Genomic DNA, 14983 nt, shown 5'->3' with positions numbered 1-14983 from the left:
AGCAGCTTAAAAAACACATTTATTGTCTTAGAGTTTCGTGGGTCAGGAGTCTGGATCCGTGTCAGCAGGGTCCTCGGCTTGGGGTCTCAGGACTGAAATCTAGGTGTGGGCTGGAGCTGGGATCTCCTCTGGAAGTCAGGGTCCATGTCCAAGCTCATTCATGTTTTGGCAGAATTCAGGTCAAGGACTGAAGTGCCCGCTTCCTTGCTGGCTGTTGGCTGGGGTCCTTCTGAGCTCCTGGAGGCCACCCTCAGGTCTTAGCCGTGTGGCCCTCTCATGGTGTGGCAGCTTACGTCTTCAAAGCAAGCAAGAGGATCTCTCCAGTCTGTTATCACATAATCACAGGTGTAATCGTCCATCATATTCCCACATTCTGCTCCGACTCAAAGGATGGAGCTGTATAAGGCATATGCGCCAGGAGGCAGGAGTCTTGGCCAGCTTAGAGTTCTGCTGCCACAGACAGGTAACAGGTCAGTCAGTATAATAGAGAGATGCTGTGAGAGCCCATGGGAGGAGCCCCCATCCCAGCTGGGACAGAAAAAGGAAAAGATGAGGAATGTGTCTGAGGGAAGGCGGCCCCCGCGTTGACTTGGAGGCTGAGTAGACTGACAGTCGAAAGCACACAGAGAGAGAAGGAGGGCTCCCCGAGGTGGAGCACGCAGCGTACTCACAAGACAGAAAGGACAGCAGGCCCATGGGGCACACACAGGTTGAGTGTGGGTGAAGATGAGGAGAGCAGGTGAACTTGGCCAAGTGGGCAGGGCTGGATGACACAGGGGCTTCGGGAAACCAGACGCGGTTGCCAGCCCTTCCAGCTCAAACCTGTCAGGCTCCCAGTGAGGCTCCCTAAGGGGCTGACCTAAACCAGTGTCCCAGAGTCACCCCTAACCTTCTGCGTCCCTTTGGCTTCTCACCCAGCTTTCGGTTTGGGTGCACACGCTCTCCCGCACCAAGCAGCACAATAAAAGTCACCTGGCCATGACAATCCTCTTTTCACATTTCTTTCTCCTTCTCCTCTGTGCCATTTAAAATGAAAATAAAATCTAGTCCTTGATAGTGACACTCCGTGATGGTCTAGTTGGTATTCTGTTCTCCAGGCCGCATAAATGCACCTCAGGCCCCTCAGTGAGGTCCCTGAAGCTCAGGTACTGTAATCTGCCCAGGATGAGTTCTAGATAATCCCAGGTTCCCTTCTCTCAGAGCATCCCTGGCTCTCCTCAGTCACATTCACGCCTCCTAATAATGCATCCTTATCATATCAGCAAAATATTCTGAATCAAGTTTGATAGCCAGGGGCCGGCCCTGTGGCCAAGTGGTTAAGTTCACATGCTCCGCTGTGGTGGCCCAGGGTTTCGCTGGTTTGGATCCTGGGCATGGACATGGCACCACTCATCAGGCCATGCTGAGGTGGCATCCCACATGCCACAACTAGAAGGACCCACAACTAAGATATACAACTATGTGCTGGGGGGATTTGGGTAGAAAAAGTAGAAATAAAAAAAAAATTAGATTGGCAACAGTTGTTAGCTCAGGTGCCAATCTTTAAAAAAACAAAAAGTTTGATAGCCAGTGGCTGCCTCTAAACTTGAGCGAAAATGAAGGAGACAAAGAGATCGGACATACTTTCTAATCACAATAAAAAGTGGCCCGACAGTGAGTGACTTGGTCCCTGGAGTCAGACACTGTGAGGTCTTTGTGGCTCTGCCACTTCTTGAGTTTGACCCTGGGACGAGTCGCTTAACCTCTCTCAGCCTCGGTTGCCTCATCTGTAACCTGGGAATGATCATTACAGTAGCTCTCCCCTAAGGTTGTTGTGAGCATCCGATGAGATCATGTGTGCCAAGGACTTCGCCCTGGGTGTGCATTCAAAGGCTCCCTCAATGATGCGGGCACTGTTGGCCAAAATCTTAATATTTGTGGTATTGCACAAAAGGACAGTAGACTTACAAAGAGCTCCGGGGTCAAATCCCACCAGCTCCTTTACTCCTCAGCTCATGGTCTTGGGCAAGTCACTTAACTCCTGTGGGTCTCTTTGTCCTTCTATAAAGAGGATTAAAAATATTTGCCTCTTAGTGTCCTGGTTAGGATTAAACGAGGGCTCTGTGAAAGCCCTTGGCCCGTATTTACTAGATCTGCACACCCTGACCACAGTGTCTGCACACGGTGGGTATTTACGAGAGGGAACGTGATGTGGGAAAAAAAGAGAGAGAAAGACCTGCGTTTCGAGTCCAGTTGCACCACTCACTAGCTGTGTGAATTTGGGCAAGTTCCTTAGGCTTTTTGAACCTCACTTTTTTTATCTGTGAAGTGGCGATGCTACTGTCACATTCACAGATTGCTGTCTAGGTTTGATATAACAAGAGGCTGGAAAGTGCCCAGTTGAGTACTTGGTGTGCAACAAATATCAGTTTTTCTTCCCTTAATGTTTTTTGGGGTTTTTGTTGTTGTTGTTGTCGTTGTTTTTACCTCTGTGCTGGTTATGGAATTTGCTATCTGGAATTACAAACAATTAGAAAACTTTAAATTATTAACAACCCAGATCTATCCTTTTGTCTACACTTGTTATCAACAAAAGAATACAGGCAAAACAGAGCCCCTCCTTCTGTTGCCGGCCGGAAGCAGCCCCCTGGCCTGGGCTGCAAGAAACTCTGGCAGGACCTTCCTTCACAGCCCGCCTTAAAGAAAGCTCCCACACCTCTCTGATCTGTAGCAAACACTAACCGCAGAGGCCGTCCCTTCAAAGCACACACGCTCCCCAGCGTGGCAGGCACATGTTCCCCCCTAACGCATTGTGACACGGATTGCCATCCCGACAATACCTCAGAGAACCCAAGGAATTCCACACTCTAACGAGAGACACTTCGCAGGACATCATCAAAAATTAGAAAGCGGCACTGTAAGCTGATGAAGATGGTAGAAATCCCCCCTTCCGCTCCGGCCTCCGCATCCAGTTATGATACAGCAGGCTGACGGGTGCCTGTTGCATTGATTTTTAATTGAAGAAACATTTTGGCTGTGTTTGTAAACCTTCGAGTCAGAGGTAGGCCCTACGTGAATGCCACAGCAAATTAGAACAGCTGGCGTGCCAGCTTCTGGGCCCGGCTCCCTCTAGAATTCCGTTCAGCAAGAATGAATGTTGCTGCCACAGCTGTGGAGCCAAAGGTCTGCTCCTCTCCCAGCCGCTCAGGAGACCTCCCTCCCGTCCTGGCAGCAGATGAGCATGGTCAAAAGGACAGAGCGGGCTGGTCAGGAGGAATCCTGATCACAGCATCCTTGCGCCTGGCCAAGAGATGATTGCTCTTTCGTGTTCCTTTGACCAAGTCGTGGACATACTAAACTGTAGTTAGTACAAGGAGCTGATGGTCTTTTCCCTGTCTCCTGTGAGTGGAGGAAAGAGAATGTGAGCTGAGCTGACAGGGTCCCATCCTTGAGAGCCGCGCTGCTCTGACAGGCAGCAGAGCATCACCGGGAGCTTGTTAGAAATACGGATTCTCAGGCCCCACACCAGACCTACCAAACAGGAATCTCTAGAGTGGGGCCCAGGAATCTGTGTTGTAATAAACCTCCCGGGTGATCCTGAGCCTGCTTATGTTTGAAAAGCAGCATTCTAGAGAGTGAAAGGGAATTCGCCATGTTAACAGCCAGAGTGATCTTTAAAAGTTACACATCCGGTCACATCATTGAGACACTCTGATGATGTCTCGTTACGTTTAGAATAGTGGTACAGCTCCCAGCATGCTCGAGGCCCATGTGACCTGGCACCTGCCTGCTCACCAGCATCTGTTTGTCCCTCACTCGCCCGTGTTCCATCCCCACTGGTCCTGTTTCTTCTGACTTGAACATGCTAAGCTAAATTTTATCCCAGGGGCTGTTCCCTCTTCTTAGAAAGCTTTTCACCCAGACTTTCTCAAGGCCAGATCCTTCGCGTTATCCAGGTGTCAAATTTCACCTCCCCGGCAAGCCTTCCCAGGCCAGCGCTTGCCCCCCGTTCCTCTTGATCCTGTTTCCTGTCCAGTTGCCTCTGTAGCTCTTAGTTCCCTCTGAATTTATCTCGGTTTGCTTATTGTCCTCTCCCTCTGCTAGAAAGAAGCTCCAGAGGTACAGGAACCTTGTCTGTCTTGTTCTTTCTGGGGCCCAGCGCAATACCTGCCTGGTGCAAATACTCGATAAGTATTTGTTGGAGGAGTACATGTTTGAAAGGCGGAAGTAGAACCCGTGCTGTCATAGGCTGAGTGCTGCTTATCTAGTTTGCGACAAACACTTTGCAGTCACAAGGTGGCAGTCACAAGCTTCCCAGGGCAGCTAGGGGCAAGCCCACCAACGAGCCCTTTTTAATATCCCTGCTTGTGTCATGTTTGCTCATGTCCCATGGACCAAAGCAAGTGACATGGCCAGTCCAGAATCAGTGTGGGAGGATATCGCCAAAGGATGTAGCTAGAGAGAGAGGAATGATTTAGAGCCATTTTTTAATCTACAAAGGCGTTATTATCCTCAATAGGCATATGTGACAATGGAAGCTCGAGAGCCATCATCACTTGCTCAGGGATGCTGACACAGCTGGGAGTTCAAACCCAGGTCTGTCTGACCCCAGGACCCACAGTTGCACCTGCTGTACCGTGCAGGCCACCTTGCTCTTGCATGCCAGATTAGAATCAGCTGCCTTGTAGGGAGTGAGTTTCCCATGACAGCAGAGGCTGAGTGGCCACCTGCCTGGGTTGCTTGGGCTGACTGAGGTTCTAGAATTCCTTCCAACCCTGCTCTTTTAGGTTCTGACTCGCCATCTTCCCTGCCTGCTCCCAGATTCTGTGCCTGCACACAGATTGCGTGCGCCTTCCTGTCTCAGTAGGACTTCCTGGGGTAACCTCTGCCCGTGTCTAGATCTTCCAGACATCTCTCCTGAGCCTTTGCCCTCCTCCTCCCAGCATGAAGCGATGGTGGGCTCTCTGGGGAGGTGGAGGAAAGCGTAGGAAGGAGTCAGGACTGTGTGTCCTAGCCCTTCCGCTGACGCATCATGTGCTCTTGAGCAAGTCACGCCCCTCTCTGGGGCTGAGCTCTTTCATCCTAAAAAAGGTATAATCAGACTGAAAAATCTCTGACTCTTTCCAAACTGGTAATTCTGTAGTTTTAGAATTAATCTTTGTCTCTTGAGAGACTCTCCATTGGCTCAGGTCCTTGCTGTGCCAGGAGCTTTGTCTTCCTATGTAAGAGAATAGAGACTCGGCACAGAACTGGGGGTCCACAGGAGCTACGCAGGGGTGAATCTTCAGGAACGGGTGTGGGGAGAGACAGCAGAGAAAGGTCAAGAGAATGGCGGATCTTTGAGGCAGACCCAAGAGAGACTGAGGAGGAGGTGAAAGGAATAGAGAGAAGCCGACACGCAGCGGAGAACACATTCTTGTTTGGGACACAGGCAATGAGGAGAAGATATGTGGGGACATTTTCCTCAGCCTAACTTGAGTGCATATTGAATAATGGTCTGGGTCCTCGTCACTGGGGTCGGACGGACCTGGGTGTGAATCCAGCTCCTCTGCTTTGGGACTATGTGACTTGAAAAGTCACCTCACCTCCTTGAGCTTCCTGACCTGCAAAACAGTGATGAGAATCTCAACTTTACAGAGTTACTGTGAATGTTAAAAAGGATAACAGCCAAAATGTGGCTGGCACACTGTAAGCGGCAGATAAATGGTAGAGATTTATTGTATCATTATCCCATTTTATATATTAGCATCATCATGACAAACCTGTTTGTCACTGTTGTTCGGGTCCTGCAGAAAGCTTGGTTTTAAGGGAGAAAAGGTTGGAGCGATCGGGGCCGGTGGCAGAGAAACAGAAGTGGGTTGTGTCATCGTTAGTTCTCGCTCGCTGAGGTTCCACGGAACATCTGGCCCCATTTGCTGGAAAGCCCCTGTGGCTGTGATGTTTGTGACATCAGCAGCACTTTTCTCCTGAGAGCCTTAGGTATTTTGTGTCTCTGTTCTCACTCTAAACACTTTGCAGAGCTCAAAAGAAGGGGCTGCCCCAGGCCAGGCTTGCTCCCAGCTTGGAAAACCCAGACACAGGGTCCAAAATGGAGCCAATGGCAGAAGAGAGAATCCATGGCAGAAGCTGGCCTCTCTTCACAAGCAAACATGCCTCCTACATGCCACTCCCTCCAGCAGCTCTTAGCCACATATTAGAAGTTGTTCTTGCCTTCTGCTCCCCACATCTCACAGGATTTGGACAAACCGCCCTCCCTTCAAAATTCAGAGTTCCGCTATTTTGCAGACGATGAAACTGAGGTACAGGTGGGATGGTTCAACACCCCAGATTCTCAGAGCCCAGCAGAGACCAGGGCCCTGCAGCAGAGGCCAAACACAAATTTCTGTGAGATTAGGCATTGTGGAGAATGTCATGCCTCTTCAAAAAACCGGCTTTGGTCAATTTGATTAACAAGTGTTATAAAGTATAAGAAATGGAGGACATTTTACCCCGATGAATATCTTAATCCTCCTAGGGAAAGAGCATGCAAATCCGGGCAATACCAATTCACGGAACGACTGAAAGTCCATCAAGAAAACCATTGGCACAGATAGGGGTGCCCATTTTCTTTTGTTTAAAAGCATGGAAATGCATGGAGTCTATTTCCTGGTAATTGTCCGAATAAAGTGGGCATTCTGACCAGGAGTCTGCTGATTATGTACCTCTTGCTGGGTAGGGGAAAAAAATTGAAATAGGTTTTTGCTGTTTCTTAACCATAGATTTTATATACTAGGCACTTCTAGTACCTTTGAAAAGAAAAACGTCTTTATAGATTTCGCTTCAGACATTTCTGCAGAACCGTCTCTGCTGGAAGCACCTTTGTTTTTTCTCTGGACTTCTTCCTCCTCCACTCTCCGTGGCTGGGGGCCTGTCACATGGCCCTGCAGAACTGGCTGGAGCCCTGGGGCAGGAAGGGCTCTGAAAATGAAGACAGCTTCACCCCAGGCGCCCTTTGTCCCCAGCAGTCATGTAGTTTTTCCATCCCCTCTGCCAAACACCCGGTGTAATTTTCCTCTCACCGTCTCCAGGGCCCTGTCCAGGTACCTATCTCCACGTGTCTGGGCCACGTCCAGGAATCAAAGCTGACCAGACATCTGGAGCCTCAATTCCTTCATCAGGAAAGTGGGGAAAATGACAGCTGGTGCACAGGGTTGTTGGGAGAATTCTGGAAAGTCATGCGGTGCATGGTGATGAGTCGATAACTGTGGTTATTATTACTCCTCTTCTTACTGCTTGTTTTAATGCTCCTTGTAGCTCATGGCCTCAGTTTGGCCACATCGTTAGGAGATGCTTTGGCCACTGCTTTAGGAGAGTGTAGAGCTGTCGTACGCCTTTGCTGAGAGTGAAGGAGAGGGCTAGGAGTTTTGAGCTGGAAGGGCATCTTTACATCATTAATATAATCTTCCCCACCCCCCGCTGAAAAGAGAAGGAGTCTGAAAAGAAAAGGCTTATAGTGACATGTAACTCTCGATATCACTCATTCAGTTGGAGGTAGACAAAGATGAGAACCAGCAGGGTAAGTGTTTTTATACCCATTTTATAGATACAGGAACTGAGATTTGGTGATTTGCCCCCATCACATGGTGATTAAAGTTTAGAGGAGGGATTTGGATTCAGACCTGGTCCACCGAGTGTGGATGGAGGCAGAGTACCCCCAGCAGGCTGGGCAGATGATGGGGTCGGATCCCCGTGGCTCACCTCCCCCGTGGCTCACCTCCCCTGTCTCCTCCAGGCTCCAGATGCTCGAGGCCATCTGCAAGCACTGGGAGGGGCCCATCAGCCTGGCCCTCTACCTGTCGGATGCCGAGGCCCAGCAGTTCCTGCGCTACGCACAGGGCTCCGAGGTGCTCATGAGCCGGCACAACGTGGCCTACCACATCGTGTACAAGGAGGGCCAGTTCTACCCTGTGAACCTGCTGCGCAACGTGGCCATGAAGCACGTCGGCACGCCCTACATGTTCCTGTCCGACATCGACTTCCTGCCCATGTACGGGCTCTATGAGTACCTCAGGTGAGGACCCACGGGGACACAGGCTCGTGCGGTGCCGGGAGCAGAATGCCCCCTAGGATCATCATCCAGTCCGACTCTTTCCTCTTATAGATGGCGCAGCCAAGACCCAGAAAGGGGACGGGGCATGCCCAAGTCCACCCAGAGATAGAGCTCCTGGCTGCCGGGTTTGGAGGGGCCTGAAGGGTCTTCGTTTGCCCGATGAACAGACTGGAACCCCAGTTTTCATAATGAAATTTTAGTGGCAGAGCTTGGTCTAGGAAACCTCTTTTGTCTCCCAATCTAATACTCTTTCTATAGCTTCTATGAAAACGTATCATCCCTCTTCTCATTTTGGATCAGACAACCTTCATCTAACCATTCTAGAAAGATCCCTGCCTATTCTGTAGAACAAACCTCCATGATGGCAATGGCTAACATTTATTGATGTGCATGCTGAGTGCCAGGCACTGTTCTGAGTGCATGACGAGTAGGATTTCATCCCCTCACCGCCCAGGCCCTGCCTTGGGTACTATTATCATCTTCATTTTCCAATGGGAGCCTGCGGGAGCCAAGGTTACATGCCTAGTCAAGTGAGAGCCAGGATCACAGCACCACCAGCCTGACTCCAGAGCCATGTGCTTAGTCACATCCAAGGCTGCCTCGGTGACGCTCCAGTGACCCCTCCCAGCTCTCCCGGCGTGGAGGGGCGGGTGTCCAGTGGTGGGAGAGAGCACTCTGCTCGTGAAAGGCTTAGCTGGCTGTGTGGGGAGTGGCATTTATGATGGAATGATAAATAACCTCAATGGAAAGGGACTTTCAAATTCATATAGCCGTACAGTCCCCACGTGAGAAAACTAGAGTCACAAGGTGTAAATGATCAAACACTTGTTTAAAATCCTTTATTACTGTCATTTGTCAGCATGAATTCTCTCTGCTACCAAGTGAGTGCTTGCCCGGATCCAGGTACCATGAGGGGTGGTTTGCACATGTTAATTATCCCGCTGGATCCACACGTCAAGCTCAGAAGGCAGACATGGTTACCCCCCTTTTACTGTGGGGAACAGTGAGGCTCAGAGAAGCAAAGTAACCCACCCAAGTCCACAGAGCTTGCTCTCGGATTTGAACCAGTGTCTGTCGGACTCCCAGTCTGCAGGTCCCCCTTCTGCGTACCTGTCTGGCTGCTCTGGAGTGTCTGGCTTTCCCAGATGGGCCAGAATCTGATTTCTTTCTCTCTTGGCCTCCCTCCCTCCATGTGTGTGCATGTGAGTGTCTGTCTGTCTCTCTCTCTCCTTGTCTTTCTCTGTCTTACTATCTCTGTCTCTTTCACTCTTCAAAGAGCTTCCAAAAGAGTTTAAACTTTGTCCTGAAGGCAGAGCATAATGTGACATGTGTGTGCTCCCTGTCCTGCTCCCTCCAGGGAAGGCAGCTGTGTTCTCCGTCCATCTTCTAAATCGGGTTTCCTTCCAGGGTTCTTTGGGGGTTCATAGCATCAACCCCTCCCCTGTGAGCAGGAGGAGCCCCTTCCAGTCAATCTCTGTTAAGAACAGCAAACTGGGCAACCCCGGGGCAGGGAGGATAGGAGGCATCTTCCCCAGGAGCAATGTGGTAGGGAGCACTGAGAACCCCATCTTCTGACCCCACGGGGCTCTAGGAACCGATCAGTACCCCAGCTTCCTCTCCAGCTGGGCCTCGGAATCCCAGTGTGTGGAGTGAGGGCGCCCCCATGTGGCCAAACAGGGCTTTCAGCCCGGATTCCTGTAGATTCTGAAACCTCAGCCGCTTGCAGGCTGACAGGCTCTGGGTGTCAGGCAGGGCTCCCAGAGGAACAGATGGGAGGGGTGAGGGCCTCCCTCAGCCAAGAAGAGAGAGCTTCAGGACTGGACCACGGCCCATCATCTGCCCTTCTGGGGCTTTTCTCGGGAACACCTGAGGGGCCTTCACTCCAACCAGTTAATAGTAAACTCACCCAATCTTAAAAGTCTGTGGTCTCTACTCTCCCCATCCAAGCACTATTTAATCGTTTTACTTCATGAGCATCATGTTCTGAAAAGCCTTACACGTGAACAGACTGTGTTTTTATGTTGTCTCCCTATGTTGTATTGATCAAAGACGTCATGAATTGCTCATGAAGACCTTAGTCCATGTGAGGTACCTGGTGTTGCCCGTTAATTAACATTTTCTTAATGCAGACCCCCCTGAGGGTTTACTTGGCCTTAGCCAGCTCATCACAGTAAGGTGTGTGGTTCCCCTCAGAGGCTTTGAAATATTATAAATTGTTCCTAAAACTCCACTACTTTCTTCACACGCGCTATAGGATTCCAGAGACCCTGGGTTGAGAATAAATGATCTTGGTCCAGTCCTCTTTTAATACACTTGTAGAAACTGAGACCAGAGAAGTGAAGTGGCTTGCCCATCTAGACTGAAAAGATAGAGTGACTTTCCTGATTGTTTTTTCTCCTCCATCCACAGTATCCATTCATCTTTTCATTCATTTAGTGGGTAAACATTTATAAGGCACCTACTATGTGCTCCCCCGTGTCTGTGAACTGCACAGATAGGATCTGTGAATCCCAGAACTTATAGACCAGCAGGAACAACAGTTAATTAAAGAGGCAAATTCAATAAAGTTCTTGGAGTACTGTGATGGGGGTGTCCGGGTGGTATTATCCTAATCTGGGGGTGGAGGGAGCTCAGGAAAGGATGTTCTGAAGAAGTTAGATCTAAACAGATGCCTGAAGGCTGGTTAGAGTTAGCCAGTAGAGGTGGCGATGCTCTGGGTAGAGGGAGACAGCCATTCCAGAGCCTTGATGGGGAGAACAGAAAGAGATGACGTGGCCAGAAACATAAGCCAGGGTGGGTCCCACAGGACTTCTCATAAAAATGTGCTGGGGAGTCCGGACTTGATGAGGCAGGGGGCAAGGGAGCATCACTGAGAGGATGGCATGGTTGGATGTGCATTTAAGGAAGATCGTTCTAGTTGCATCATGGAAGGATCGCATCAGTGGGACCAGAGGAGGGGAGTTAAGTTAGGGGACTCTTGCCCTAATCCCAGTGAGAGATGATGGAGGCCTGGGGAAGGGATTGGAAACAGCAGTGGAGGCAGGTAGATGGACCAGAGAGAGTCTGCAGCTGAAATCAATAACTGTCTGCTGCGGTGTCTGGACTTTGAAAGGGAAGACGGGGAAGCTCGTTCAGATGCTGCCACCTGAGACTTCCTTTCCATGCCTGTGCCCAGAAGTCCTGCCTGCTTTGGCCCGTTTCTCATGCCGGCCCCGTCTTGGTCTGCTGTGCCCACATCCTTCATGGCCTGAGCAGGATATCATGGCATTACCTTTTGAGTGTTTCAGTGGCTGGGGCACTGGCTGAGACCCAGGAATCCTTGTTCCCGATCACACTCTTTGCCTTAGCGAACTGTGTGACTTCCAGCAATTCTGGTTTTTTCCTCATTGTAAAATGTAGAAATGGACTTACTAGGATCTTGGCCTGATGGAGCCAAGAATGCTGAGTATCCTTCACTAGGGAAACCATAGCTCCCATCTCAGTCATTGCAAATGGGGAATTATTGGTCTGGGTTGCGGGGAGAAGGGTCAGGGCTAAGGTCTTCACATTTTTCAAGAGGAGCTAGAAATCAAGATTTTCGTATGTTTTGATTGTTAATGTGGACGATTAATTTTTTAAAAAAACTTAAACTGTGGAGCCAGACCAAACGTGTCTTTAGCTGAACAGAAAATTCTACCCCGACTCCAGACCACCAGTTTGTGACCTCTGACCTAGATAACGCCTAGGCACCAGAATTTTGAGAACTGGAAATGGGTATGATTCATAAGCCTCAAATAAATGTGCACTGTCCTTTCTGTATGAGGATAACCATATTGGCTTGACATTGACTCAAGGAACATTTCTTCCAGTGAGTGGTGTGGACTTGTTTCTGATCCAAACACTAAAAGCAGGGGTGTTTCATGACCAGTATTACATCCTGGGTTTGGGATGAGGTTAGGGTAGCTGTGGACCCCAACAAGGCCAGTGGACCCTCCTAGAGACTGACTTTTTCAGCATGGCTATGTAACAACATGCTCTACTCAAGCTTTGTTAAAATATTGATATTAAAACTGATGATAGTTGCAATTTATTGAGCCCTTACTCTGTGCCAGCAGCCCTGCCAGCTGCTTTGTATATATTGCCCCTATTTGTCACACTTCTCCATGAAGTAAGTGCTACTACAGGTGACCAAACTGAGGCCCCAGGGAGGTTCCCTGTCAGTGTCAGAGGAGGAAGGTGGCCTCTCACTAATGGAAGAGGCCCGATCACTCTTCACCCCAGGATACAAGAGCTGATTGTACCCCCAAATACTTACTCATATCACCCTTTTTGGGGGGCCTACTTGGTTACCAAAAAAAGTTCAGCATCATAGCTCCCTGAGTAGTTGCTTAGCAACCAGCTAAGATTACAGCAAAAACAAACAGATCAATTGGAAAATAATGACATCAGTTATATGCATGGACATAGCTGCAGAGTTTCACTAAAATCTCTCTCCCACCCCTTCACCTCTTTCTTCTAAAGAATGAGCTTGAAGATGCACAGCTTTCACTCTTGATGGGAGAAATGTCAAGTGGGATTCAGTGGGCATGGCAGACGTCACACAGACCTGCCTTTGAATCCACGTTCCGCCACACTTATCAAGTATGTGACTTGGGGCAGCTTACTGGTCTCCCCAATGCTGTGTTTCCTCAATTAATAAAGGGGTAATAGTAGCCTCTCGTGGGAGGATATTAGGTGTTCAACAGGAGTTAGTTTTCTGGCCTTTGGCCTATTCACAGCACTCAGACTTGAACTTCTTTGCCAGCTCACACCCATAACCGCTGCCACTGCAAACTCTGCCACCTTCAGTGCAGCCAGGGTAACTTCATAGAACCATCTCTGGTTTTTTTCTTATAAAATGAGAAACTATCTACTCGTGTTCATTCATTCAAAAAAATCTTCAGTGAGCACCTGCTGTGTGCCAGGCTGTGTGCTGCACTGGGACAGTGCTGACCCTGGACTCCTTCAGACCTGCATTTCAGCGCTGACTACTCCTCACCCAGCCTTTACTTGTCCTTGGGAAAGGTGCTTAACTTCACTTTCTTCGTCTATGAAATGGGGATTGTATTACTTCTTCCCTCTTAAGGTCCTGGGAAGATTAAATGTAATAAGATTTGGGAAGCACCCAGCACAATGCCTGGAACACTCCTCATTCCACAAATATATATGACATGTCTGCTGTGGCCAGGCACTGTTCTAGGCCCTAAGGCTCTTGCGGTGAACAGCACAAGCCAGATTCCTGCCCTCACGGAGTTTACATTCTAGGGGGCGCTCCAGCTGTCAGTGCTGCTGCTCTTCTTGTTATCATTACAGATACAGAGAGACAGGATAAAGGATCTCAAAGCAGATGACCCAGTGCAGGTGGGCAGGGAAGGCCTCGAAAAGAGGTGGTGGTTGACTTTAGGCTTGAAGGACTAATGGATGTAAAGGCATGAAATGTCATGGCATGTTCAAAGGAACATTCCAGAATGGCAGAAGGATCGAAGGTGGGAGGCCTGGGCAGCTCCCCTCAGCTGAGACTTTCCACGTCCAGAAGCCTGGGGCAGGTCTCAGCTCTTTCACTAACCCTGCAGAATCCTCCTCTGTGTTCAATGCCTGAGGCTCAAAATGTCTCTGCTTTGTTTTGCAAACGTTGCCTTTGCTTTCTGGGGACAAACGTGCCACCCTCGGCGGGGACTAATATTCTCACCGTGGATGGGAATGACAAATTTCAGTTTTATTCTGCTCTCTCGGGGATGACATCTAACCACCCTCCCCCATCACATTTCCCCTGGCACCTAATGGCTGCTCTATAAATATTTGTTGAACGACTGCAGAAATTTGAACAAGGCCAGGTAGAGGTGGCACTGAGCAAGGCCAGCTGGCTGCCTGCCAAGGGACATTACCAGGTGGCATTTCCCTGGGTTAATTCATCATTTTAATTCCACTGTCTCTATAACATTTAACATTTATTGAGCACTTACTGTGTGCCAAGCTCTGTTACAAGCACTTTCGCATGGATTTTGTCATTTAACCTCAACCATAATTCATTTCACAGACGAGAATGTTTAGGCTAAGTAATGCTCACAAGCAGAGCATTACCAAGTGGACAACGAGTGTGTCCTGGGCATATTCAGAGGTGTTCTATGCTTAACCTCTTTATTGATCCAGCTGCCTGATGGGCACATCTCCACCATCCTCGGGATGGCCGTGACCATCATCACAGGTTGTATTTATCAAGTGCGTGCTGCGTATTGGAGGACTGTCTTAACCTCTACGTGAGATGATTCCTTTAATCCTCACAAAACCCCACAGCCCAGGTGCTAATACTGTCCCCATATCACAGAGGAGAGAACTGTGGTGTGCATGCAACTTACTCGAGAGTAGAAGCTGGTGAGTGTCCAGGTAGGACCTGAATCCGGGCAGTCTCCTCCAGAGCTGCCCGTCTAACCACGGAACTGTTGACTGCCCCTCCTGTGGCCCACAGCCTGCAATTAACACGGTGCCATCTCAGAGAAAACACTCCCTGATGTTTAGGTAAACATCAGCGGGCAACGGGGTCATTAAATAGGGATGAATAGGGATGTTGACAATTACAGTAGATGATGAATATGGAGCCCATAGCACAGAGGGTGGCATCATAAACTATAGTTGTGTGGTTTTTTTTTTTTAATTTGCCCCCAAAGCTCATTCTTAGCTTCTCTTCCTTTTCTACCCCCTCTGACTGACAGGTTCTCTCTCTGGATATGTTAATACCATCAGTTTAGGAGCTACCCCATCTTGCTGGGGCCTGGGAGCCCTCCTGGCTCTCCAGATGATTCTGCCTATCTCTGACCACATCCATTATGTGTGTATTTTATGGTTACACTCTCTGTGGGCAGCCTTATCGCCCTCATTTGCAAGTCCTTGCTGTTGTCC

At 49.3% G+C, this 14983-nt stretch overlaps 1 protein-coding gene across 5 annotated transcripts in view; it reads left to right on the top strand.

Annotated features, from left to right (window-relative positions):
• The window catches only part of LARGE1 (LARGE xylosyl- and glucuronyltransferase 1), a 540210-nt gene that overhangs the window by 504706 nt on the left and 20521 nt on the right, over positions 1-14983 (top strand). For all 5 annotated transcript variants that reach the window (XM_023631102.2, XM_070254456.1, XM_005606571.4 and 2 more), the window contains one exon: positions 7751-8029. In XM_023631102.2, coding sequence (XP_023486870.2) covers positions 7751-8029 — 279 coding nt within the window. The remainder of the gene's footprint in view (positions 1-7750; positions 8030-14983) is intronic.

Source organism: Equus caballus, chromosome 28 (assembly GCF_041296265.1).
Source record: "Equus caballus isolate H_3958 breed thoroughbred chromosome 28, TB-T2T, whole genome shotgun sequence".
Lineage (NCBI taxonomy): Eukaryota > Metazoa > Chordata > Mammalia > Perissodactyla > Equidae > Equus > Equus caballus.
The sequence above is the reverse complement of the archived record's forward strand: the minus strand, read 5'-3'. Positions and strand labels throughout refer to the sequence as shown.